Here is a 27,814-nt window from a genome sequence, read left to right on the forward strand (position 1 = left end):
TTGCTTTTAAGAAGCTTACACTATGGTACACCGAGTTATAAACCAATAAATGGAGTGAGTGCAAGAGATCTATAGTCTTAATAGCTGGATTCTAGTTAATTCTAGCAGACCAAACATTCAGAGTAAAGTGGATTAAGAAAAAAATGACCTGAAAAAGTTTAAATTAAATATGATAGGTTTTTATTATTTATTTAATCACTTTTCCCTTTGTTGTTTATTTAATCATTTTCTAACTTATTTATTATTTAGTTGCTTTCTGACTTCAGAAAAGATCCAAAGGAGCATGCAGTAAAGGGCACAACACAGTTGCAAAGATAAAATTCCAATAAAAACAGGAAAATCCTGATGAAACTAGGCTCAGTTTCCTGGCTCAAGAGCAAAAGAAGAAATACAATCAGAGTTTGGAAAAAAGAGCATGTCATTTCTTCAGAAGAGAGAAACTTATTTCCTAGCGCACACTTTTAAGATTTAATTCTGTGGATTAAAAAATACATATGTTGAACAACACAGTGGACAACAACTTTGTTGTAAACCTATCTATTGTGATAATAAAATAATTAGAAAAGAGTTTAAAATTTCGGAATAGGGAGGGGCGCCTGGGCGGCTCAGTGGGTTAAGCGTCCAACTTCGGCTCAGGTCACGATCTCATGGTTCATGGGTTCGAGCTCCATGTCAGGCTCTGTGCTGACAGCTCGGAGCCTGGAGCCCGCTTCGGATCCTGTGTCTCCCTCTCTCTGCCCCTCCCCTGCTTGCAGTCTCTCTCTCTCAAAAATAAACATTAAAAAATTTTAAAAAAGATTTTGGAATAGGGAAGGCTTTTCTAAACATGATATGAAACCTTGAAATGCTTAAAAACTGATAAAAATAGCTATGTAAAAATTTATACTTTTCCACAATGAAAGACATAGAATTAAGGAGATAGACTGAACGAAAATGCTGCAACAAAGCGTTCAATGAAAATAAATAGGAAAGATACAACTTAATTGGAAAAACAGGTAGAAGAGATGAATGGGTAATTCACACAGCAGTACAAAATAGTCAGTGGTCATAAACATAGGAAAAGATGTTCAAATGCACTAATGACTAAATACATTTAGCTTTTTAAATGAGATACCATCTTTTTCATTCAGATTAGAAAAAATTAAAAAGGTTTATCACAGCCGGCATTAGTGAGAACACTGCAAACGAACACTACAGTGTTCGTTAACAGGAATATAAATCTGCACAAGCTTGTAGAGGACAATTGGTCACCTACAAAAATTTAAGCGTATATAGCGTGTAATCCAGTGTTTCTGCTTCTGGGAATCTCTCTTACAAAAATTCTTGCTTAGACAGCAATGACATCCAAGTACAACTTTTTTGGCAACAACGATTATAATATTAAAAAATTGGAAACAATGTAAATATGCATCAATATGGAGATATTTAAATAAGCTATGATGCATCTATTCACTAGACTGCTGTTTAGTCTTTCAAAAAGAATGATGGGGGCGCCTGGGTGGCTCAGTCGGTTGGGCGTCCAACTTCGGCTCAGGTCACGATCTCGCAGTTCGTGGGTGCGAGCCCCGCGTCGGGCTGTGTGCTGACAGCTCGGAGCCTGGAGCCTGCTTCCGATTCTGTGTCTGTCTCTCTCTCTGCCCCTCCCCTGCTCACACACACACACACACAATGTCTCTCTCTCTCTCTCTCTCTCAAGAATAAGTAAACATTAAAATTTTTTTTTTAAATAATGATCATTACCTCATAGATCTCGGTGTGGCAACAACAGAAAGTTCTAGTGTTTAGTGCTAAACAAACACTAGTTAGTTAAAAGATATATACTGAACATCCTGTCCATGGCTGTTGCCAAGAATTTTAGAAGCTTAGCCTTGGTCTTTCAATAGTCCTTTTTCTCAAAATTTTCATGAAAAGTTTTTCTGCTGTTCATGTCCAATACAAAATCTCAATGGTGCCTTGATCCCTGTAATTCTCCGTGAATTTCGGCTTTACCCGTTGCCTCTTCATACTTGTTTGCAGGTGTTGCAGCAAATAGGAAAATATTTTCAGTTGAAAATATTGATCTGAAGATAGATCACTTCTGGGTCAATATGCCCTCTGATTCTGTCATGTTGACGTGATGGATTATAGAAAATACAATTACTTTATTCACCCCACGGTATGGAAGGATTTCCTACGGTTATATAGAAAATGAACAGTTGGTAACTTGTCAGAGGGGGAAAAAAAAAAAAAACCTCTGGGAATAGGAAGGCTGTCACTCCACTTGAATTATAAAAATTGTTTGACTAATTTAAAAGTAGATTCTTATTCCTGAATTAAATTCCACAAATGTCGGTATTTCTGAGCATAGTCTAATTTAAAAGTACCGAGTATCTGGTCAACATTATTAAAGTGTGTCTACCGAGCCCTTCGGCATGTACAATGAGCTGCTGAAACAGATACTCCCACCTTCCCTCCGGTCCGGCCAAACGCCATCGCCCCTTTCTGAGCACACCTTAAATGAAGAAAGTTGAGGAAGAGCTTGCTGAAATAAAATATTCTGCTTCCGGAAAAGACAGGGCAGGTAGAAGGATTGCTTTAAGTGCTATTGGAGTCTTGGCTCTAGATGATTTGGGGGGTTGTTGTTACTGTAGCCTGTAATATATACCCTTTTAACCTAAATAGCTCCAAGATCGTGTTGTTTTCTAATCACAAGAGTCATGGCCTCCCACACTGTGGACTCACGTGTGTTCACAAACCTCCGGGAGTGGCACCTGAAGGAGGCAAGTTGGAGGCAATCAGGCTACGCTGGGCTCTTCAGTGTGGAAGGTGTTATTGCTTTGTGTCGACTGCGTTCTCCCTGAGGCTGAGTCTCCGTTGCAATCCCTTATTTGCCACCGTGAAGCCAACAGGGGAACCAGCAATAGGTGGGGGACAGGGGAGCCGATAGTAGAGTAGAAGCGTTTAGAAAGAATCTCTGTTGGAGAAAGATAAAAGCAGTAAATTGGAGACCATTCCTTTGCGTGAGGTCACGGAGACAGGGAAATAGCATGGGGATGATGTATGGAATGTCTGGAAGGAGGATCTGTCCACTTCATCATTCTAAAAGTCGTGTTCCTGGGTGTCCCGGAAGGCCTGTTTGCTGTTCTTTCTGGCCACCAGTGGGGAGGTTCCTAGCGCCTCCCAGCAGCCAGGAAGTGCTGTGATTCACCAGCTGTGACACCAGAGTCAACCCCTAGTCGTCCTGGGGAGAGTGAGGACGGGTGGAATTTGATTGCGCGAGCATCAGCTCTTTCAACAAATGTTGACTGAGCCCCTTCTTTGAGTTGAGCCCTGTGCTGGGTAGTTGGGGAAATCATGATGTATGAGACAGACAGTTTTTGCCCCTGTGGATCCGAGGGTATAACAGGAGAGAAAAACATAGAATCTGTATTTATCAGTACATGATTAATTATTTAATTACAGTCGTGCTAAGTGCTGTGAAAGGGAAATGAGTATACAATGAAGGTATATTACACAGACATAATGTAGTGTGCAGAAAACACACAGGCCCAGATCTAAATGATCAGTAGAAGTTGCCAGACCGCAGTGGTGGGGAACAGCGTTCCATGCGGGTGAACCAGTGGAACTTCCTCTTTGTAAATATTAGAGGTTCCCAAGTCTCCCTCCCCTTAAAATCTTGGATCGGGGCTGCTAATGATTAGATCTGAAATTGAAAATACGTACACGCTACTTTTCCCTTCCAACCTTTTTATGGAGGAACTTGCTAGCTGTGAAATAGTCAAAAGACAGCATATGCGAAAAAGAAATTGCATAGAAAATCTGTAGCTGCTTCATCAGTTTCTGATGTTATTGGTGAGTCCACCTTGACTTTAATGATTACATAAAAGTTGTCCCTTCAGGAGCTCATGGGGAGTTTGATTTTTTATGTTGTTGTTTTTTAGGACACTTGAGTTTTATTTTTTTTTTAATTTTTTTTTTCAACGTTTATTTATTTTTGGGACAGAGAGAGACAGAGCATGAACGGGGGAGGGGCAGAGAGAGAGGGAGACACAGAATTGGAAACAGGCTCCAGGCTCTGAGCCATCAGCCCAGAGCCTGACACGGGGCTCGAACTCCCGGACCACGAGATCGTGACCTTGCTGAAGTCAGACACTTAACCGACTGCGCCACCCAGGTGCCCCGACACTTGAGTTTTAAACTCTTGATAACCTCATCCTCTATTTCCGGGTTTGTGGTGTGCTATTTAACAATTATAATTAAATGCCCCAGAATGATCTAAGTAAGGGAGAAGATACATTTCTCTTCCTCTGCTATGTCTCAAATTCTTTCATTAAAACAACAAGAGGGGCACCTGGGTGGCTTAGTCGAGCATCTGCCTTCGGCTCATGGTTCATGAGTTTGAGCCCCACATTAGGCCCTGCACTGACAGTTCAGAGCCTGTTTAGGATTCTCTCTCTCTCTCTCTCTCTCTCTCTCTCTCTCAAAATAAATAAATAAAAGCTTAAAAAATATTTTGGGTGATTTGAGAAGCGTTCTGGGACAACCCATAGTACCAGAGGAGAATTTATAAAATGCAGGGACTCACCTTGCTATTCAGCGACCCACAGGGTGTGAAACCTTTTGTTTTGTGGCAACTCCTCAAAAGTAAGGCACAAAAACCCAACTTCCGTTTAAGAGTATATCCACGGATCTGAAAGGTGGCACACCTGGTATTTTGCCCACTCCGTTTGTCAGCCTCGAGGAGCTATGGGAGCCGGCCCAGCCGTAATTAATGCAAATGGTCTTCAGAGCTGTGTTTTCCATTGTGATTTCTGACATTTATGTGTTTCAGCACTCTGCCTACTGTGCCGTAAATGCATTGTTATGCAAATTGCTCTCATGATGTAGCGCGGTCTCTTAGCATGATGAACGTGGAACTTTTAATTACATGTCAGCGTTTAAAACTTTTCATTTCCTTCCAGATTCACATATCCTACTAGCTCACTTACACTGATGAAACGCCTGCTCCTAATTACGGTCTTCGTGGGGACCGTCTAAAATGCAAATATAAGAAAGAGGCAAATGCCGGTGATCCATTTTCTACGAAGAAGAGTAGCACATTTCTTGGACATTGCAGAGCCTTCCTGTCTTTCATTTTTCATCCCTTCATCAGCATATTTGTGTTGAGAACGCCTCAACACTGCCCCGTGTTACTAATCGGTAATCAGCCCACCAGCCTAGCCGACAAGAGTCCACATCCCTCCCTCCCGCCCTTCCCCACAGTTGGTAGCCACACTTCACCATCTGAACGCAAATCTAGTCCTGTTCCGCCCCCGCTTGGGACGTCTTAGTGGCTTCTTAACCACAGGCACAGACTCCATGTAACTGTAACACGAAGTGAGTCCGGGCAGGGACAACACCAGGTGGAGCTGTCGCACAAAGTAAACTTTATCTGCCGCAAGTCATAATAGCACTTATTGAGTCCTTACTGTATGCTCAGCCATACCCCTCATCGCCTTGCTTTGTCGCTCGTAACTCTTCTTAACCCCCTTTTATCGACGAGGAAGCTGGATTCGAGAAAGCAAATAATTAGCCCCAGGTAACAGAACCAGATGTCGGGGTTGGACTCAAGCCTGGGTAACTGACTGCAGAGCTCCCACATGCACCCAGGGCCTGTCTCGTAGCCCTGGCATGGGGTGGTCCTGACAGTGATGGCCCTCCTCACCCAGCGGCTGTGGCCAGTGTCACGCAGCAGAGGACCAGCCTGCTCCGGCTGCCAGCATGGGCACTTTTGTGTCCGTGACCTGGGAAAAATGACAAGTTATCGGACCTGTATTTAAATTTTTTTTTTTAATTGGATACTTTAAAAAAAAAAATTGGTGACACCTGTTTAGGTTTTAAAAAACAAAAGTCACCTTGGACATCTTTCTGTCTCCATGTGATTTTTATTCCAGTGAATGGAGAGACTTGATGAGTAAGCTGCGTTGAATTTCTGTCACGTAGAATTTGGATGGCAGAGGAAATAGCTTTTATTTTTTTTATTTTTTTTAACGTTTATTTATTTTTGAGACAGAGACAGAGCGTGAACGGGGGAGGGTCAGAGAGAGAGGGAGACACAGAATCTGAAACAGGCTCCAGGCTCTGAGCAGTCAGCACAGAGCCCGACGCGGGGCTCGAACTCACAGACCGTGAGATCATGACCTGAACCGAAGTCGGATGCTTAACCGCCTGAGCCACCCAGGCGCCCGGCAAATAGCTTTGAAGTTACATGCAGATTCCAGTTGTGGTCACCCCGCTAATGGCTCTGTGACCCTGATCTGATTACTTAACCTTTCTGACCTCAGATGTCTCATTGGAAAAAGGACAATAATAACAACCTTGTTCAGTGACGATTTCATACACTAGTACAGTGCTTATAATCTATAGGTTCTAAACAAGTATTTATAATAAGTTAATACCGCTAGTAAGTACCATTTTTTGCAGGCTTGATAAGTGCCTGGCATTGTGCAAAGCACTTTTAGAATATTCTGTTGTACCCTCACAGCAGCCTGTGGGGTAGCTACTGTTACTCTTTTCCATTTTATACCTGAGGAAACGGAGCTCAGAGAGTTTAAGTAACCTGCCGGAAGTCATACAATGAAGCAAACAATAGAGTTGAGTGTCTGGACCCTAAACAGATAAGCCCATATATGCTAAGCAACCTCCCCATAGGTCTTGTACCTAACTTCAAAAGAAAAGAGTTAAAAAAAAAAAATCTGAACTTCTCTACTGTTGGTGAAGATATAGAACATGACAAATTCCCACAGTCCTGCCAGGAGACAGGGAAATGGACCCAGCCTCTTTGGAAAACAGTATGACATTGTCTTACAATGTTTGCACCTGCCTTAAGTTAGGACTTCTGCATGTACGTGTATGAGAAATGCATACACACGTGTATCAGGAGACACATACAAGTACGTTCAAAACAGCATTGCTAAAAGTTCCTCAAGCTTCCGTCGGAACAGCTATGCTGTGATATATACACACCACGGATCCCTATTTGGCAATGACCGTGGACTAGGGCTGCATGAATGTTACAGTGTTTAGTAAAAATTGCAAGACACAGCATAGTGACTGATTACACAGTTAATAAAGAAGGGCGCCTGGGTGGCTCAGTCAGTTAAGCGTCTGACTCTTGAGTTTGGCTCAGGTCATGATCTCACAGTCTTGATATTGAGCCCCACATCTGGCTCCGTGATGGGCATGAAGCCTGCTTAAGATCCTCTCTCTCTCTCTCTCTCTCTCTCTCTCTCTCTCTCTCTCTCTCTCCCCCCATTTGCCCCTCCCCCTTTCAAAAGTAAAAATAAAGTTGATAAATAGACTTAAGGATATTGCTTAAGGGTGTATGTGGAATAGCAAGGAAAAGCAAGGAATAATGGCTAAAGCATGACAGTGGCTTTCCCGAGTGGGAAGGAGGAAGCTTGAGACATGATAAGCTCTGGATGCCAGTGATGTTTGAATGTTCTTGTTCTTGACCTGAGTAACAACTTCGTGAGTGTTGGCTTTCAATTACTTGTAAAACTGTGCAACTAAGTTTTAAGCAGTATTTTTCACAACAAAAAGTGTTTAAAACTGTATTATAGTATTTTGTAAAGACAAGAAATATATATATATATATATATACACACACACACACACACACACAACATGGTCTGAAGTAATGCATTTCAGTGGGTTCATAGTGGTTATTCCTAGGTAAGGAAATGGCAAAAATGAAGAAAACATGTATTTTCTCATTTTTCTACAATGGACATGTGTCGTTTTATGAAAAAGGAAATGACTTACTTAAATATTTATTTACATGTCATGACTGAGTCTTGATTTGTCACCTTATGAGCCAGCCAACTTAAACTGTATGCAATGGCCCATAACAGTTTTACTTCCTGTTTACTTTCTATTTTTTTCAGTAGTCATCATTCCATTCATTGGCAACCTTGATCTCATGTATGGTTTCCCATTTATAAAAAAAAAAAAAAAAAAAAAAAAAGAAAAAAGAAAAGTAGTACATTAAGTATTTAACTGAACAGTGGTATTTTTTAGCCTTACATTGGGGTTTTCAGGGGAATTCAGAAATGCTGGAGGGAAACAGTAAGAATATTCACCTTGCTAGTGAAGGGCCAGAGACAAGGTAGGCTGGACCCAAGAAGCAAACAAACCCTCTGGTGTCACATTCCACCCTGCTGGTCCTGCGTGGGCTGGCCCTGTACCCCTTGAACCTTTGCACATGATCCCCCACCCGACTGTACCCTTTTCTTCCTGCCGATTCTTCTGCATACTTCACATCTTAGCTCAAGAGTAACCTTCTTGGGAGAAGCCCTACCTCGTTCCTTCTTGGAGCTCCCAGAGAGCAATCTTTCCTCAGGCCCCCAGCTGCCACTTGCTAGGCTATCTTGTCATTACTTAGTTACATGTCCCGCTAATTGGTGGATTTCAGAAGCAGGATTTTGTCTTTTCACCTTGAAATCGGCACTAGCTGATATCATGCAAAGTACAGCGGAGCCACCCAGTAAATCTATGATGAATGAAGGAAGGAAGGAATGCAGAGGACCTTTTAAGGAACGAATAGTTCAGAACATAAGGAAGGGCTGACACAGCCTGTGGAGTAAAACTGCAGAATACTAACATGAGGGCGCTTGTTTAATACTAAATAGACCGAGCTAGGGATTTTTATTTATATGTGGAAAATGTTAGCGCTTAAAAGCACAATTTTGTTGTTATCTCGAATTAATGTGAGAGCAAATCATTGGGTCGAATGAGACCAACAATCCAGGCCATTTCTTTCATTTAGGCTCACCTAACTAAAACTGCCACGATAAATAAAACCCTTATGTCTGTTTGTATAATTTCAAAAATATAAAGTATTTTTCCCACCACCACTTAGGTATCCACATTTTCTCAGTACCTAATAGATCATGCGGTGTCTTGATTCCCCTGGAGAGCTGCTTGTTTTCTTCTCACAAATCCATCACCTTCAGAGCCTTACTCATTTTGTTTCTAACAGTGTGTAAAGTGATTTCTCATTACTCACCCAGGGCTTGCCTGTTTATTATGTAGGGAGAGAGAGGTATTGGAGAACAAATAAGAAGGAGACAATAAGGAGAGGTTTCAAAATGTCAGGAATTCATCTAATCTCAAGGCTGATTTCATTTCCCACAGAGGAAGAACATAATTAGTAAGAACAACTAACTCATTTGCTCATAAATGTTTACTGAGTGGGCAATTCTCCTATAATGCATTGTCTAGTGGGAAATATAAACAGGTAGAAGGTCTATAGTATAATAAAGTTGTAGCCACAGAGCATGATAGCAGCATCTAGAAACCTCTAGGTTGAGATCTAAAGGATAAGTTGGAGCAGAGCTATCTGGAGACAACAGAACGAAGGAAGCTGCTTCAGAATTCCACAAGAGAAGTGACACTAGTCTGAATTAAGTCGCGGTAACTATGAGAAGGGAGGTGGACTGAATTTAAGAGAGCTACATGATTATGTTTCACAGGATTTGGTGTTTTATTGCATGTGAAGAAGTGAGAAAGAGGGAGGGGACAAGGATGAAATCAACATTTCTGGTTTAGGCAAAAAACATTTACTGAGAGAAGTAATCTTTACTGGAAAGAAGTTTTGTTGGGTGACAAGGAGTTTGATTTTGGCTATACTGAGTGTCATGTGCATGGGAGATATCCAAAAAAAGACATTTATGTATAGAATATATATGGAGTACAAATATATACATACATATATACATATTTACACACACATATATATATATACGTACGCATATACATACACACACACACACACACACACACACACACACACACACACACACACACATATATATGGAGGACAAATAATAGGAGTTCCATAAAAAGGAAACAAAGAAGTCAGAGGGGAGGGAATTAACAAAGTAATACTTCAAGAAATTTCCTAGAATTCATAGGATGACAATTTGCAGACTAAAAGAACCTACCAAGTGCCCAGTACAATTAATGCAAAACGACCCACACCAGGATCCATAGTATGAAATTGCACTGGGAAAAAGAAGAGGCACCAAGACCTTCCCGAGAGAACAATCAGATCACATACAAAAGGTTGGAACTAGAAAGGCATCCAACTCCTCAGTAACAACCCTGCAAGCTGAAGGAGAAATGCATTCACAGTTCTGGAGAAGATGATTATCACATTAGAATTCTGGATTAAGCCAGTCATTTGTATGAAGAAATCTTTAGCCATGAATGATGTGAGATAATTTACCTCCTATGTACATTTCTCTGGAATCGAAAACAAAATGTGCTTTACCAGAATAAGGAAGCAGACCAAGAAAAAGGAAGACATGAGGTCCAGAAAAAAAGGGACCCAATATAGGAAAGAGGCAAAGGAAGGGTGCCTGGGTGGCTCAGTTGGTTAGGCGTCCAACTTCGACTCAGGTCATAATCTCGCAGTTTGCAAGTTTGAACCCCACATCAGGCTCTGTGCTGACAGCCTAAGACCTGGGGCCTGCTTCAGATTCTGTGTCTCCCTTCCTCTCTGCCCCTCCCCTACTCACACTTCTCTTTCTCTCTCTCTCTCTTTCTCTCTCTTCTTCTCTCTCTCAAAAATAAATAAACATTAAAAAAAGATTTAGGAAAGAGGCAAAGGAGTTTCCAGAATTATGACAAAGGGAGGTTTTAGGATGACAGTCCTGCAATAATCATAGAAATTACCAGCTAGAACAAAATGGGGAATTGAGGGCTCCAGGAAAATAAAATGAAACTTTTTACATAATTGTGAGAAGATACTCGTGCTCTGATAGAGAGTTTTGGTGGAGAATTAGCAAAATATATATGGAAATGTAAGTAAACAAAACCAAGGCAGCTGTTAAATCCAGGAAAAACAAAAAGTCATACAAGTAAGAAAATCGCTCAGTTGTGAATAATATTTATGTAATTGTAACAAGATGAACAGTAAATGTTGACTTAACCAAAAATTATGGTACAACTGTATTGATGAGGGAGGTAGTCTAGAAGCAAACCTATAAATATCAAAATTATTATTTTCTGTAATAGGAAGATATTACAATATTGTCTCAAATGGAAATATCAAGAAATGCCTGGCTGGCTCAGTAGGTAGAGCATGCAACTCTTGATCTCCGGCTTGTGAGTTTGAGCACCACATTGGGTGTAGAGATGACTGAAAAATAAAATCTTTTCAAAAATAAATAATAATTAATTAATTAAAAAAAGAAATAGCAGTATAAACCTTTGCTTAGGTATATGGAGATAACTACTAGCAAAAATAACTGAAAGATTGAAAGTCACGAATATGAATTGGGCATATGGAGAGTGGGATACTGAGGGTTTTTTTAAAGCCTGTGGAATGATCTTTTAGAAAGGCTCAGATGTTGAACTTTGTTTTTTTTTAATAGGTTAAAAAGAGGAGAAAGAAAAGATGAGAAAAAAATAGAATTACTGGCCTGTGTTGTGGCTGCAGTTACAGTTGGTGACTATAAATTTGATGGCCCTATCTGTGTCATTATGTCTTCAGCTGGGCTAGTGGAAGGTGACAGCTCAGTCAAGCTAGGGTTAGATTCTGCATACAGTTGTGACCAGTGGTGGTTTCTGTGCTATTAGAGCAAGAGTGTGAAGGGGAGGATAGTGGAAGTGAGGGACACTGGGATCAACTTCAGATGGGATAGGAAAGGAGGTTGAAGACAGAAAGAGCCTGCCAGCTGGGGGTAAAGGGATTCACGGTCTAGATTAGAAAAATGAACAGCTTGGAGTGGCAATAGAAAAGTGAGGCGGCTGGAGGGGAGAAGGTTGTGTCCAAAAGTGGGGTATGTGAATTTCAGAGGTGAAGTTCTGGTTGATGATAGGGTCCAGGGTGATACCCAGAGTTCCTGATCAAAGGCGCCTGGCAGGAGTATCGGATGTCAAAGGAATGAAAAACTAGGATGGCACACGAGTCGTGCGAGAGGTCGTTGGCATTTCTAGGATGATGGCAGGACCTGGGGTAAGGAGGAAGCCCCTACCTGGGGATGAGTGAGAGACAGTAACCTGGCTGCAGGTGACGACAGGGAACAGTGTTAGTGTGGACCAGGCAGAACTGTAGAACCTCAAAGGAAAAGGGCTTTAAAGTGAGTGTGGACACTTCAAGTTCTGGTGGGATATTCAATAGTTTGAAGGGGACCTCCAAACTCAAAGATAAATTGGGTCAGGAGGGTAAGGACAAGTGGTGACCATTTGAGAAGTTTGCTCTGGGGAGAGATTGACCATGAAAGTGTAAGAGGGGCATTATTTACCAAAGGGTAAGGAGTTCCACACAGTGTGGACTGAGGGTCAGAGAAAGAAAGGTTGCGTCACAGATAGAAAGGAGGTAAGGATTCACTGACCTCCACATTTAGAAAACAAATAGCTTGAGCCGTTCTCTGGTCTCCCAGCCCAAAATAGAAGACCTTCAGCCTCTTCATCCTCCTGCCCTCTCCCCTGACTCCACTTTGAGCGTTCTCACCCCGGCCCCATCCTGCTTCCTTTTAGACCCTCATAAGGGGTCCGATTCACCTGAATTCATTGTGCTTCTGAGTACAGGTGGGTAGGCAGGCCTTAGGATTCATTATGTCTCAGGGCTCACTGGGGCCATTGCAGTACAATGAAACATAGGCTAAAATGAGGGCAGGAAATCACAGGTTCAGATCTTGGCTCAGCCACATACCTGTAAACGTGGGTATGTTACAACCTCCATACCTTACGTTTCTTCATTTGCACAGTAACGATACCCTTAGCAATAGCAATAGAGTTTAGGAGTGGGGTAAAGTGAGACAGTATGCACAGAAGCAGCTGCAAGCTAGTTCCCGGTGTTTATTACTCTTTTAATAATCTTTTTAATGTTTATTTACTTTTCAGAGGTGGGGGGAAGGGGCAGAGAGAGAGTGAGACACAGAATCCCAAGCGGGCTCCAGGCTCTGAGCTGTCAGTGCAGAGCTTGACGCAGGGCTCGAACCCACAGACCGTGAGATCGTGACCTGAGCTGAAGTCAGATGCTTAACCGACTGAGCCATCCAACTAGGCGCCCCTAGTTCCCAGCATGTATAAATGCTAAAGATGTAGACGTTCAACGAAAGTATAACCTTTGTGACAGCTCACACCACTCTCTTTCCCTGGAATAGTACCTGCTGCATATTTGGTGCTTTCTGATGGATGAGCGAGAGCACGTCAAGGGGGGGATATATTTTTTGACGCGTTCCTATCTAGATAACGTTTCTGTGCTTCATTCTATTCAAACTCTATAAACCTTCCCTTGAAATGTCCCCACATTCCATTTGTCTCATAAGTGACATCAGAATCCCCACTTCCTGGTTACATCATTCATTTTTTCCGGTTTACCTCCTTTCAGTTACGTTGGCACAATAATAATTACTTGCACTATTGCCACATTCGCATTTCATTTTTCTTCTGGCTCCTCTCTGTCTTCCTTCCATGGCTTTTCATGTTCCTTGTCTGGGAGCGGGTCCATGGGGCCGGGAAAGGATCAGTCCCATCACCTCGGCTTTGACAGGTGCCTGGCGTAAGAATATTGGACAGATGGGGGATAAAGTCTATTGCTGTGTATATTTCTTCATCCTTTTTGTTTTTCTCACTTATACTGAGATCTACTTGCATGCATGTTAAGAGCCTATAAAAAAGTTCCCATTGTTTTTTTTGACATTTTTTGACATTTTTTAAATTTATTTTATGAAACAAGTATATAGCATCCCGGTGACCATTATCTTAAATCTGATTTTTCCCCCCATTCTGAAGTGCTCAGTCAGGACCCCGAATGACCCGCTGTCACTTGTCATTTCATTCTGTTTTTAGGATGACAGCCTCACCCTCAGAGCGATCCCATCATTCTTGATTGGGCAGCTTTCCTCATATTCTCACAGCTCCCAGGCACATGACCTCCGCCTCAAGTACCTGTGATGAACGGGGTGTTAGTCACTTTACCATGTCCCATTCAGGGGTAAAACACGAAGTGGGTCTTCTCCTGGCAGTTGCCACACTCACTCGTGTCACTGTGGAAGGCCCTGTCCATATGAGAAACTGACCTTTTACACTATTCTTGTTTTTTTTTTCTTTTGCTGAGCAACTGTGTATGGATTTCTAGGCAGAACCTTTCAACTTAAAACCTTTGTGATGTTTTTGGCTGCTTTATACATAGTGAAACACTTTAGGACTCTGAACTTCCAATAATTGCCCGCACTGGGGTGGATATTATCAGTAACAGAATTTCGAATTAAAACTATGAATCTTTGGGGTGCCTCGATGGCTCAGTTGATTAAGTGTCTGACTTTGGCTGAGGTCATGATCTCATGGTTCATGGGTTCAAGCCCTGCATCAGGCTCCACGCTTATGGTGTGGAGCCTGCTTGGGATTCTCTCTCTCTCTCTCTCTCTCTCTCTCTTTCTCTGTTCTTCCCCAACTCACACTTTCTCTTTCAAAATAAATAAATAACTAAATTTTTTTAAAAACCTATGAACTTATGGGGTGCCACCGTGGCTCAGTTGGTACAATATCTGACTCTTGATCTTCGGGTCGTAAGTTCAAGCCCCACATTGTGTGTGGATTCCACTTTAAAAAAAAAAAAAGACTTTGAACTTATCCTCTGATACCAGTGAGGCTGGTATTTCTTCCCCCTCCCAGCCCCTTCTCCCTCCCACCCTAAAAGCTCCCCCAGTAGGGCTCTGAATTTTATACACATGCATTCCTTTGTAGAGCTCTGAATCTCCACGTACAGAAGGTCCACACGGAGGTATGTGAGTAGTTTTGACTAATTAAGAACCCATAAGGCATGAGCACGTGTATATATTTATGAAGGAGCTCCTTTCTCTGACTGGCATTTTCAGGCCTTGTCTGGTTGCAACTCACAGAAACCTAATCAAACCACCTTAGGTACAAAAGAATGCAAAAGGTCAGAAGGATTTTTGGATCATGTAACTGAAAAGCCCAGGTGATATTGCTACCGTGAAGTAGGGCTGTACCCAGGTCCTTAAACAGTGACATCGGGAATGTTCTTCGTCTCCAGTCCCTAATTTCCACTGGCTTGGCTGCTTTACAGAGGCCCTCCCCACGCAGAGACAGGGACAGTCAATGGCAGCTCAGGCTTACATCCCACCAGTTTACACATCCATCAGAAAAGGAATTCTTGGGGGCACCTGGGTGGCTCAGTCGGTTGAGCGTCCGACTTCGGCTCAAGTCATGATCTCACAGTCTGTGGGTTCGAGCCCCTCATCGGGCTCTGTGCTGACAGCTCAGAGCCTGGAGCCTGGAGCCTGTTTCAGATTCTGTGTCTCCCTCTTTCTCTGACCCTCCCCTGTTCATGCTCTCTCTCTGTCTCAAAAATAAATAAATGTTAAAAAAAAAATTAAAAAAAAAAAGGAAAGGAACTCTTTTCTAGTAATTCCAGCAAAATTTGTGAGAGAAGGCTCTCATTATCCCCACCTGGATTTTCTTTTTACTCTCAAACTACGATGCTCTGTCCCACCGGCATGATGCAGAGCTTTGATTGGGCAGGGCTGGTCACATGCCCACCTCCAGATCCAGGTGGGGTCAGCCCCCCCTCCCCAAGACACATGAACCATGGGGAAGGAAAGGTTAGTTCGCCCAAGTGAGCACAGCTGCTGTTAAAAGAAGCTGAACAGGCCAAAGAGACATCCGTAGAGGTGTGCCATCTGCACTGGGGGGGAAGAAATAGGGAAAGCTGAGTGGGGTTTAAGGAAAGACAGCTATTCAAGAAGACTTGGGGAAATTAGTACAATCTTCATAAATAAGTGATAGGGATTCAAGGGGCTAATATAGATAGACCAAGAAAGTAGTCCCTTTTTGGTGAGTAAAAAGAGTTTCCTCACTTACTCATTTGGTTAGACAAAGAGGCTGAATAACGGCCCCCAAATCACTGGAACTGCTGTGTGTTAACCCTCCATGACCACAGGGACTTTGCAGCTGTGTGCTTAAGTGAAGGGTCTTGAGATGGGGAGATCATCGTGAATTAGCTGGATGGACCCGGTGTAATCACAAGGGTCCCTGTATGAGAAAGGCAGGAGCAGTTAGAGGAGATGTGAGGACAAAAGCAGAGATCGGAGGGATGTGTCTCGAAGGTGAATGAGGGAGCCACACGCCAAGGAACGCTAGAAGCTGAAAAAGGCAAGGAAACAGATTCTCCCCTGAAACTTCCAGAAGAAATCAGCCCAGCTGACACATTGATTTTAGCCCAGTGAGACCGACTTCATGCTTCTGGCCTCCCAGAATTGGAACGCATTTGTGTTGTTTTTAAACCACTCGTTTGTGGTCACTTGTCCCAGCAGCCACAGGGAATGATAGAGAAGCCTTCAGCGAAGAGCGGTGAGCTGAATTTGAGGACGATCAGAAGTGGACCGGCCAGACCAAGGAGAAATGGAGCACGCCAGCCTAGGACAACAGCCTAGGTGAAGACACAGAATGTCACATGGATGCTGCACTGTCCCCGCAGGGGCAGGTGGCTGAGGAAGCGGGACCCCGGAGGTTACACATCCCATGCTACAGAGTTGGGGCTTGCTACTGAAGTCCTCGGAAAGCTTTGGAAAGGCTTCAGAAGTAAAATCATGTGATCCGTTAATGATTAAGAAAGGTCAGTCATCCTAGCACCCGTCAAGAAGGATGAGTTAGGTAGACATGAAGAAGGTGAGACAGGACAGAGAAAGCACCTAGGAGCGTTTTCTAACTGGCCTAGTGAGAACTGAACTGAGGCTAAAAGTGAGAATGGGTACACGGCCAGATGGAGGAGCTGCTTTACAAGGCAGCAGGTAGTGGCTGATCAGATATGGAGGCAGAAAGAAGTCTCGCTGGCTTCTGGTTTCAGTGACCAGGGGAACAACCGGCCAGGAAAGAAAATACAGGAAGAGGGGTCATTTGAGAGGAATAGGATCCGTTCTATTTGGGGCGTGGCGATCTGGTTGTCTCGTAGGCTGTGCTCATGTCTAATTGGCAGTGAAAACCAGGTCTGGATCTCAGGAAGGATGTCTGGGCCCATCTGGTTTGGAAATGACAGAGTTGGTAGTCATCAGTGCGTGCCGCTTGGTGCCAGCATAGTGAGGGGCGGGAACAGCCAGAAGAGTGGACGGGAGGAAGCCGAAGCAGAAGCCTGGGACAGCTTTACTCAGGTGCAGGCAATGGGGGAAGGCACAGTGAAGGAGGGAGAGAGCGGCCAGAGGGACAAGAGGAAAACCATGAGACCGCAACGCACTCTGTCATCTCTCCGTACTCAGAGTTCTCACAGAGTTATGTGAAAGCATATGGTGTACTTAGAAAACATTTAGGCTGAGGCTGGACTATAAGAAAACTGCAAAAAGTCCTGAAAGTCTTGACTGATTGCTGTCATTTTCCATGCCATCAAGAATTCCCAGAACCACCCAAGCATTTTCTAGGCAGCGTTGCATTCCTGGGGGAGGGACCGTGAAACCTTCCATCAAAGTTGTTCTTGTAGAATTGGTTGCACTGGGCTGGTTTCTCTCCTTAATCCTTTCATGGATCAGACAAATTATTTTCATTTGGTTTTGGTTTCACTCCTCTTATTGTTTATTTCTTATTATAAAAGTAATAAGTGATCATCATGGAAAAATGAAAATAATGCAGAAGCATGGTAAAATAAAAAGTAAAATCCCTTCCAATCCTACTGCTTGGACGTAACCATTATGAACAACTTGGTGTCTTTCAAATCTGCTTACAGAGTTAAAAACTATAGTACAGGGGCGCCTGGGTGGCGCAGTCGGTTAAGCGTCCGACTTCAGCCAGGTCACGATCTCGCGGTCCGTGAGTTCGAGCCCCGCGTCGGGCTCTGGGCTGATGGCTCAGAGCCTGGAGCCTGCTTCCAATTCTGTGTCTCTCTCTCTCTCTGCCCCTCCCCCGTTCATGCTGTGTCTCTCTCTGTCCCAAAAATAAATAAACGTTGAAAAAAAAAAAAAAACTATAGTACAGATAGCATTTTGTGTTATGAAAAATGGGATAATATTTGGGGTGCCTGGGTGGCTCATGGGTTAAGCATCTGACTTCGGCTCAGATCATGATCTCACAGTTCATGAGTTCGAGCCCTGCATCGGGCTGTGTGCTGACAGCTCGGAGCCTGGAGCCTGCTTTGGATTCTGTGTCTATCTCTCTCTGCCCCTCCCCCATTCATGCTCTGTCTCTGTCTCTCAAAACTGAGTAAAAGTTAAAAAAAGAATTTTTTAATGGGATAATACAATGCACAGTGTTCAACAACTAGCTTTTTTATTCATCATGGACATCTTCTGTGCCAGTACAATATAGAGCTACTTCAGTCTTTTTAATGGCTACAGAAAACTACATAGAATAGATATAACATGATTTATTTAACCACTCCGCAGGGTGCATTTTGATTATTTACTCTCATTTATTATTGTGAATAATGTACAAAGTCTCTTTGTACCTAAGCCTTTCATACTTGTGGTGGCCTTCCAAAGAGAGATCTGTAGAGACAGCATTGCTAGGTCAAGTACATCAATATTTAAGTTTTTGATAGAAGCTGCCGAATTGCACTCCATGAAGGCTGAAGGGAAAATGTGGAAACGCGGAATAAATATTCATGTTGCGTTTTCTTTTAAAGCATCGTGTTTAATGCAGGCTTTGGGCCTCTAACATGTCTCAGCTCCCATGAGTCTGAGTACCTTCCATATTTGTTGATGCCTAAAATCAGAGCGGGAGGAAGGATGAGAAGAATGGATGAGCCACACGTTGGATACTCTGAAGGATGGGCCTGGCTTCCATGGAGTAAAGTGGTGGGTGCATTTTGGGGACCCCAGGCGGGAGGAGGCGGCATTGACTGAATGGCCACGCTGTCCAGGGATGAGTGTGGCCCTGTGGTTGAAGCTGATGACCTAGTGGGGAAGGTGGCCCGTACACAAACAGAGAAGGACATCATATATTTCTGAGTATGATAAATGTTATGAAGAAGAATGAAGCCAGGGAAGGGGAGAGTGGCAGGTGGCAGGAAGGCTATTTCACCTGTCGTGTCAGGCACAGCCTCTCTGAAGATTATCGGTTGTGCGGACTTGAATGAACGCATGAGTGAACCGTGCTCAAGGTCTTGGGAAAGCATGTTCTGGGCAGGAGGAACTCAAGCTAAAGAGCCCAGAAAGGGAGGAGGTGTGGCTTACTTGAGCACCTGCACAGCTGGTGGCCTAGTGTGGCTGGAGTGTGTGGATGGAGGGCACAATGGTGCCACGTGTGTATTAGGGTTCTCCAGAGAAACAGAACCGATAGGATATACATACCTGGACGTGTAATACATTTTATAGAGACAGAGAGACCAAATATATAGAAAATATGTATATGTTGTATATAATATAACTTCTATGTTATATAATATATAACATAATATAAATTGTATAACCTGAAGTTCCGTCTTAGTTCCTTTGTAGTCAGCCTTTTGTTCTGCTCAGGCCTTTGGCAGCTTCTGTGAGACCTACTCACATTGGGGAGGGCAGTCTGCTTTACTCAAGTCTACCAATTTAAATTTCATTTCATCTAGAAACACCCAGAATAATATTTGACCAAATGTTTGGGCACCCCGTGGCCCAGTCAAGCTGACACATAAAGTTAGCTATCATAGTGTGCCTGTGAAGTAGCCAGGGGACAGATCATCTGGGGCTGTGCTGCTCAGTATGGTGGCCAGTGGCCCATGAGCCATTGTTGAGAACTCAAATATGGCGGCCAGCTGTTGAAGTGATAACTGAATATGTTGGATTAAATCAAAGATGTTGTTACAATTAATTGCATTATACCTTTGACTTGTTAAATGTGGCCGCTAGGCAATTTTGAATGATACAAGTAGCTCATATTATATTTCTCTGGGCTCGTGCTGGTCTGTAGGGCCCCAGGGATGTGACAAGGGGTCTATAGTTCCCTGTGAGTATCTTGGGCGGTGACTGGAGGGTTTCAAGATTGAGAATAACTTGTTCTGATTTAGATTTGAAGGAATTCATCTGCTCCTGTGGAAGAATAAGGTGTAGAGGAGCAGGAGTGGGAGCCGCAGATCGGGTCGGAAGCTGTAGAAGGGGAAGAAGAATTGGTGGCTTTGGGCTCTGCAGAGGCAGCAGAAGGGAGGAAAGTGGGTGCTCCTGGGATGGACTCAGAGGAGAGCCCACAAGCTTTGCTGATGGGCCAAATGGACGCAGGGGGCAGACACAAATCAAGAGGACGCCTACTATTGGGGCCTGAGCCCAGTGAGTGAATGATGGTGCCACCTACTGAGATGTGAAAGATGGGGCAGGGTATGTTAACTAAATGCCGTGAAGCGTATTGACAGTGAGAAGAAAAAAAAAAAAAAGCAGGGGAGAAATACAAGAGAGAATTCAGCTTTTAGAAGGGTTCCATCAAGGAGACTAAAGGAGTCTTTCCAAAAGCAGTAAAGCAGAGGAGATGATGATATGTCTGTGGGTGGAAGAACAGAAGGCTGAAGAGTAAGGACAGAGAGGCGGTGAGGCCGGTCCACTCGTTCAGGGAAAGTGAGAGCCCAGTCAGACCAGGAGAGAACGAAAGATGGGGAGGGTGGATCCAAATATCTGCCTCTCCCTCCAGACTCCTGGAATGGTCTCTCCCCACCATCATATGTATATATATACACACACATGTACCCATGCATGCTCACATACATATGAATAATCTGTCATAGTGCTTTTAAAACTGTAAAGGGGAAAATTGGCATATTTGAACACGCTAAAATTGAAAATCATAGTACAATGAAATATACTATAAATAAATTTTAAAAAGCGGAAGGCTGGGAAAATATAATTTATATGGCAGGCCAAGGAACGATTAATATCCAGAATAAATGAAGGTTCTCAATACATCAGTAAGAAAAATAGGCAAAGGATTTAATTAGGTCATTTTCAAGCAAAGAAATGCACGTGACCAATCGGAAAAGACGCTACGTGTCTGGCAAACATTAAGATGACTGAGACCCCGATATCAGTAGGGTGTGGGGCACGTAGAGAGAGTTGCCCTCATGCGCTGCTGGTTGGGAGTGTAAATAGTGACTCTTCGTGGAAGACGGTTGGACTGTGTCTAGCAATACAACAAACGAGCAGTCTCTTAATCCAGCAAAAGCTCTTCCTATGCCTTTTTCCTATAAAGACACTGGTACCTGTGTGCAAAGAAACAAGTAGAAGAATGCGTATTGTAGCACATTAGCTATTTTAATGGCTAAAACTTGCAAACTGTCTACATGTTCATCAACAGGAGGATGGGTAAATGAATTATGGTACATTTTTGCCTATTAATATGTGGCATTTAAAAAAGATCTATAGGGGCGCCTGGGTGGCGCAGTCGGTTAAGCGTCCGACTTCAGCCAGGTCACGATCTCGCGGTCCGTGAGTTGGAGCCCCGTGTCGGGCTCTGGGTTGATGGCTCAGAGCCTGGAGCCTGTTTCCGATTCTGTGTCTCCCTCTCTCTCTGCCCCTCCCCCGTTCGTGCTCTGTCTCTCTCTGTCCCAAAAATAAATAAACGTTGAAAAAAAATAAAAAATAAAAATAAAAAAGATCTATAAATACACTGATATGAGAAAGATATTTAAAAATGTGGGTAGGTAAAATGAAATTGCAATATAGGATTCATTTAGCTAACCAATATCTGTATTTGTATTTGGGTAGACAGTATTTATAAATACCTAGAAAGAGGTCTGGAAGAAGAACCACCAAATGGCCATCAGCAGTTTACCTGCCGGAGAGGAGTGGCCTGTAGGCTTTGGGGAGTAGAAACTGGACGTATGCTCTGTATCTAAGGAGCCATCCCCAAGGTTTACTTTTTTTTCCCCCCTTCAATAGGAAAACTCGCTTTTATTCTTTTTTTTTAAGAGTAAATAATTTATTTGTTTAAATTCAAGTTGGTTAACATACAATGTAGTAATGGTTTCAGGAGTAGAACCCAGTGATTCATCACTTACAACACCCAGTGCTCATCCCAACAAGTGTCCTCCTTAATGCCCATCATCCATTTGGCCAATCCTACACACCTCCCCTCCAGCAACCTTGTTTGTTCTCCGTCTTTAAGAGTCTCTTACGGTTTGCCTCCCTCTCCATTTTTATCTTGTTTTTCCTTCCCTTCCTCTATGTTCATCTGTTTTGTTTCTTAAATTCCACATGAGTGAAGTCATATGATATTTGTCTTTCTCTGACTGACTTATTTTGCTTAGCACAATGCACTCTAGTTCCATCCATACTGTTGCAAATGGCAAGATTTCAGTCTTTTTGATCACCGAGTAATAGTCCATTGTGTGTGTGTGTGTGTGTGTGTGTGTGTGTGTGTATGCCCATACGTATATGTGTGTGTGTGTATATACGTGTATATACATATATATATGTATATATATGCGTATATATATATATGTGTGTGTATATGCGTGTATATACATATATATGTATATATATGCGTATATATGTGTGTGTGTATATGCGTGTATATACATATATATGTATATATATGCATATATGTGTGTGTGTGACGCATATACACACACACACATATACGTATGGGCATACACACACACACACACACACACACACACACACACACCATATCACACCTTTATCCATTCATCAGTCAATGGACATTTGGGCTCTTTCCACAATCTGGTTACTGTTGATAGCACTGCTAAGAAGATTGGGGTGCTTGTGACCCTTTGAATTAGCATTTTTGTATCCTTTGGATAAATACCTAGTAGTGCAATTGCTGAGTTGTAGGGTAGTTCTATTTTTAATATTTTGAGGACCCTCCATACTGTTTTCCAGAGTGGCTGCACCAGTTTGCATTCCCACCAACGGTGCAAAAGGGTTCCTCTTTCTCCACATCCTCGCCAACATCTGTTGTTTCCTGAGTTGTTAATTTTAGCCGTTCTGACAGGTGAGAGGTAGTATCTAATTGTGGTTTTGATTTGTATTTCCCTGATGATGAATGATGTTGAGTCTCTTTTCATGTGTCAGTTGGCCATCTGGATGTCTTCTTTGGAAAAGTGCCTATTCATGTCTTCTACCCATTTCTTCACTGGATTATTTGTTTTGGGGTGGTGAGTTTGGTAAGTTCTTTACAGATTTTGGATACTAACCCTTTAACTGACTTGTCATTTGCAAATATCTTCTCCTATTCCATTGGTTGTCTTTTAGTGTTATTGATTGTTTCCTTCACTGTGTAGAAGCTTTTTGTCTTGATGAGGTCCCAGGACTTCATTTTGCTTTCATTTCCCTTGCCTCTGAGACATGTCTAGTAAGAAGTTGCTATGGCCGAGGTTAAAGAGGTTGCTGCCTGTGTTCTCCTCTAGAATTTTGATGGTTTCCTGTCTCACATTTAGGTCTTTCATCCATTCTGAATTTATTTTTGTGTATGATGTAAGAAAGAAAGTGGTCTAGTTTCATTCATCTGCATGTTGCTGTCCAGTCCTCCCAGCACCATTTGCTAAAGAGACTGTCTTTTTTCCATGGGATACTCTTTCTTGCTTTGTCAAAGATTAGTTGACCATACATTTGTGGGTCCATTTCTGGGTTCTCTATCCTGTTCCATTGATCTATGTGTCTGTTGTTGTGCCAGTACCATACTATCTTGATGATTACAGCTTTGTAATACAGCTTGAAGTCCAGAATTGTGATGCCTCCAACTTTGATTTTCTTTTTCAGGATTGCTTTGGCAATTCGGGGCCTTTTATGTTCCATACAAATTTTAGAATTGTTTGGAGAGTGGAGAATGCTAGCTAGCTAGCTAGCTAGCTAGCTAGCTCTGTGGAGAATGCTGGTGTTATTTTGATAGAGACTGCATTGAATGTGTAGATTGCTTTGGATAGTATTGACATTTTAACAATATTTGTTCTATGAGCATGGAATGTTTTTCCACTTCTTTGTGTCTTCTTCAATTTCCTTCATAAGCTTTCTATAGTTTTCAGCATACAGATCTTTTACCTCTTTGTTTAGGTTTATTCCTAGGTATCTTATGGTTTGGGTGCACTTATAAATGGGATCAATTCCTTAATTTCTCTTTCTGCTGCTTCATTATTGGTATATAGAAATGCAACCTATTTCTGTACATTGATTTTATATCTTGTGACTTTGCTGAATTCATCCAGCAGTATTCTGGTGGAACCTTTTGGGTTTTTCCACGTAGAGTATCATGTCATCTGTGAAGAGTGAAAGTTTGCCTTCTTTGCCAATTTGTATGCCTTTTATTTCTTCTTCTTGTCTGATTGCTGAGGCTAGGACTTCTAATACCATGTTGCAAAACTGGTGAGAGTGGATCCCTGTCATGTTCCTGATCTCAGGGGGAAAGCTCTCAGTTTTTCCTCATTGAGAATGATATTAGCTGTGGGTCTTTCTTATATGGTTTTTATGACGTTGAGGGATGTTCCTCCTATCCCTACTTTTTGAGGGTTTTTATTTAAAAAGGATGCTATGTTTTGTCAAATGCTTTTTCTGCATCTATTGAGAGGATCATGGTTCTTATCCTTTCTTGTATTAATGTGTATCATGTTGATTGATTTGTGAATATTGAATGAGCCCTGCAGCCCCGGAATGAATCCCACTTGATCATGGTGAATAATTCTTTTAATGTACTGTTGAATTCGATTTGCTAATGTGTTATTGAGAGCTTTTGCATCCAGGTACATCAGAGATAATGGCCTGTAATTCTCCTTTATAGGTGGGGTCTTTGGTTTTAGAATCAAGGTAATGCTGGCTTCATAGATGAGTTTGGAAGCTTTCCTTCCATTCATATTTTTTGGAACAATTTGAAAAGAATAAGTGTTAACTCTTCCTTAAATGTCTGGGAAAATTCCCCCAGGAAGCTATCTGGCCCAAGACTCTTTGTTGGGAGGTTTTTGATAACTGATTCAATTTCTTTGCTGGTTATGGGCCTGTTCAAATGTTCTATTTCTTCCTGTTTCTGTTATGGTAGTTTCTGAGTTTCTAGGTATTTGTCCATTTCTTCCAGATTGCCCAGTTTGTTGGCATATATTTTTTCATAGTATGCTCTTATATCTGTTTGTATTTCTGTGGTGTTGGTTGTGACCTCTGCTTCTGTCATTTGTAATTTTATCTATTTGGGTCCTCTCTCTCTCTGTGTCTCTCACTCTGTGTGTGTGTGTGTGTGTGTGTGTGTGTGTGTGTGTGTGTGTGTCTGTCTCTGTCTCTCTCTCTCCTTTTTCTTTTTTTTTTTTTTTTCGCTATCCCAAGCTTGCTAAAGTGGAGGCAGGTCTAGGTACGTCCATGTCTGTGTTATTTCTCTAATCTACCATCCATTGTCCTTTGACTTTCTGGTGAAGGTGAGTGTCTGTGGCCAGCACACAAGGGGAACGGCACTGTGCTCCTGGACATAATTTGAGGAGCGTGCACCTGCTGTTCTTAGTTATTGCTCACGCTCAGGCTATTCCATTCTGCTGGGGCCAGCTCTGACAACAGGTTCCAGGAAGGCTCAGCTGTAGCCGCGAGAGCTAAAAGGCTCTCTAGGTCACCTCTGTGGACCAGCTGCATGGAAATTAATTAGAGGCAGACCATGTCCCCCGTGGCTCGGGTCTCGGTGATGCTGAGGTCATTAGCAGTTGTGTTCAGCTGCAGCTTCCATCTCTGTCTTCTGAAAATTTGTTTTGGCAGGAAGAGGCGGGCAGACCGAGGTGGCCGCTAGGGACAGTACAACTTTAATTCCCAGATAGTTTGTCAGAGTCACTGGGGTGCAGTGACCTCCAGAGACAGGGGCGCTTTTCATTCCATCAGAGACAGCAGTGTGCTTCTTCCCCTGACCACCACTACTAAATTCCCTGTGCTGTAAACGAGCGGCGTCATCCCTGAAGCACAGGGGGTGGTGACCATAGCGACAAATCACCGAAATGTTATTTTGTTCCCTTTGCCTTTTGTTAAACCTCCCTTTCGACAAACGACTGGTGTTACTGTTTGAGTTGTAACTTGCTCTTTTTCTCTTTTTCTCCTTTTAAACTCTAATTAGGATCCAAGAAAGAAGTACAAAAAGATCAAGATGCTAATAAACCTGCTGTTTCGTCCCCTAAGAGAACAGTGGCTGCAACCACCAAGCTTCATTCACCAGGTACTTAAGAAGCGTGAAGGGTGTTCATTCAGGGAGTAGGCTTGAACTTGTCATTCATGTTGTTCAAATGTCGTTGATGAGCAGTGCCGGCCCCTGTGATACGCGTGATTGTTTCGGGGCTTGACGTGCATACACCGATGTGTTCTGACTCTAGACGAAATGAACCGGCCGTTGGCATCATTTTATGTTAAAAAATGAAATGTTATCGGGCTTTGAATTGGTAGAGTCTTCTCTGTGTAGAAGTAATTTATAATTGACACAGACTTTGGAGATCTGACCTCAAGAGATAATAATAGCTTCTAAAAAGAGAAAGATAGAAAACCAACAGCCATCGAATACTTGCAATTTTGTCAATGAGGAAGACATTTATTTACCTTCAGATATGAAGAAACAAGGTAACATCACTTGAGAGTTGAAAACCATTTATCATGGAAGTTGATACGGTAGGCATTAACCCCTTTGTAGAACAGAATGGAGTGTAACCTCACAAGATTTTCTGTAAGCACAAAAATTGTAGCAGTCATAGGAGTTACTGTTTGAGTTCTTACTGTAAACCGGGGTACCAGGTACTGTCCTAACCTCTTTAAATGTATTAATTTATTTAAATGCCTGCAATGACTGTGAAACAGGCACCTATTGAACAAAGAACATTTATCAGATGCATGTGAGATGCTGTGAAATCTAGCTTTAGACTGCTTACAAAGCACACATCTAAATGTAAGAATACTGAAAGGTTAAACATGAAAGGAAATATTTATACCAAATAAATATGAAACAAAAGGAAATTTGTGGTGTTACTGTAATACTAATAAATAGGAAAACACACATTTGTAAAGCAAACATTTTGATACATTTTGACACGTATACGCACGAGAGACCATCACCACAATCCAGATAGCAAATATATCCAGCATCCCGGTGCCCCTTGGGAATCCTAACCCCCAAACCCCTCTGCACCCCACCCCAGTCCCCGTTCTGTCCCTATATAGATGAGTTTGCATTTTCTAAAACTTTCTATAAATGGAATCATGTCGTATGCACTCTACTTTTCTCTGGCTGCTTTTACTCAGCTCGATTACTTTGAGTAAAGTTCCAGTGCGTGGATACCACGGTTGATCCATTACCTATCCATGCGTCTTTGGGCTTTTCCTCCAAGGATTTGGCTCTTGTAAACAAAGCTGCTATGCATGTTGGTACAAGTCTTGGTATGGACATCTGCTTCTGATTTTCTTGGGAAGTATCTAGGAGTGGAATGCCGGAGTCATGAGGTAGTTATTTGTTTAACCTTCTAAAAATGTTAAAAGGCTTTCCAAACTGTTTTTCGAGGTGGTTGTACCGTTTTATATTTCCAGTGGTAGTGTGTGTGAGAGATCCCGTTCCTTCACATTTTTTTTTTTTTTTTTTTTTTTTTTTTTTGCCAATAGGTGGTATGGTCACTTTTTTAAATCATAGACACTGTAATAGGTGTATAATGGTATCTTGTGTAGATTTAAAGTTTATTTATTTATTTTGAGAGGCGGGGAGGGGCAGAGAGAGAGAGAGAGAGAGAGATTGAGAATCCCAAGCAGTGTCTGCACTGTCAGCACAGAGCCCACTGCAGGGCTTGATCTCATGAACCACAAGATCATAACCTGAGCCGAAATCAGGAGTCAGACTCAACTGACTGAGTTACCCAGGCACCCCGTATCTTACGCGGTTTTAATTTGCATTTCCCTAATAACGAATGATGTTATGATGTGGAGCA

At 42.5% G+C, this 27,814-nt stretch overlaps 1 protein-coding gene across 1 annotated transcript in view; it reads left to right on the plus strand.

Moving 5' to 3' along the window:
• MTUS2 (microtubule associated scaffold protein 2) overlaps positions 1–27,814 on the plus strand; it is a 378,633-nt gene that overhangs the window by 204,590 nt on the left and 146,229 nt on the right. The window contains 1 exon segment of the mRNA XM_045466800.1: positions 25,972–26,070. Coding sequence (XP_045322756.1) covers positions 25,972–26,070 — 99 coding nt within the window.

This window comes from Leopardus geoffroyi, chromosome A1 (genome assembly GCF_018350155.1).
Source record: "Leopardus geoffroyi isolate Oge1 chromosome A1, O.geoffroyi_Oge1_pat1.0, whole genome shotgun sequence".
In the NCBI taxonomy this organism is placed as follows: Eukaryota; Metazoa; Chordata; class Mammalia; order Carnivora; family Felidae; genus Leopardus; species Leopardus geoffroyi.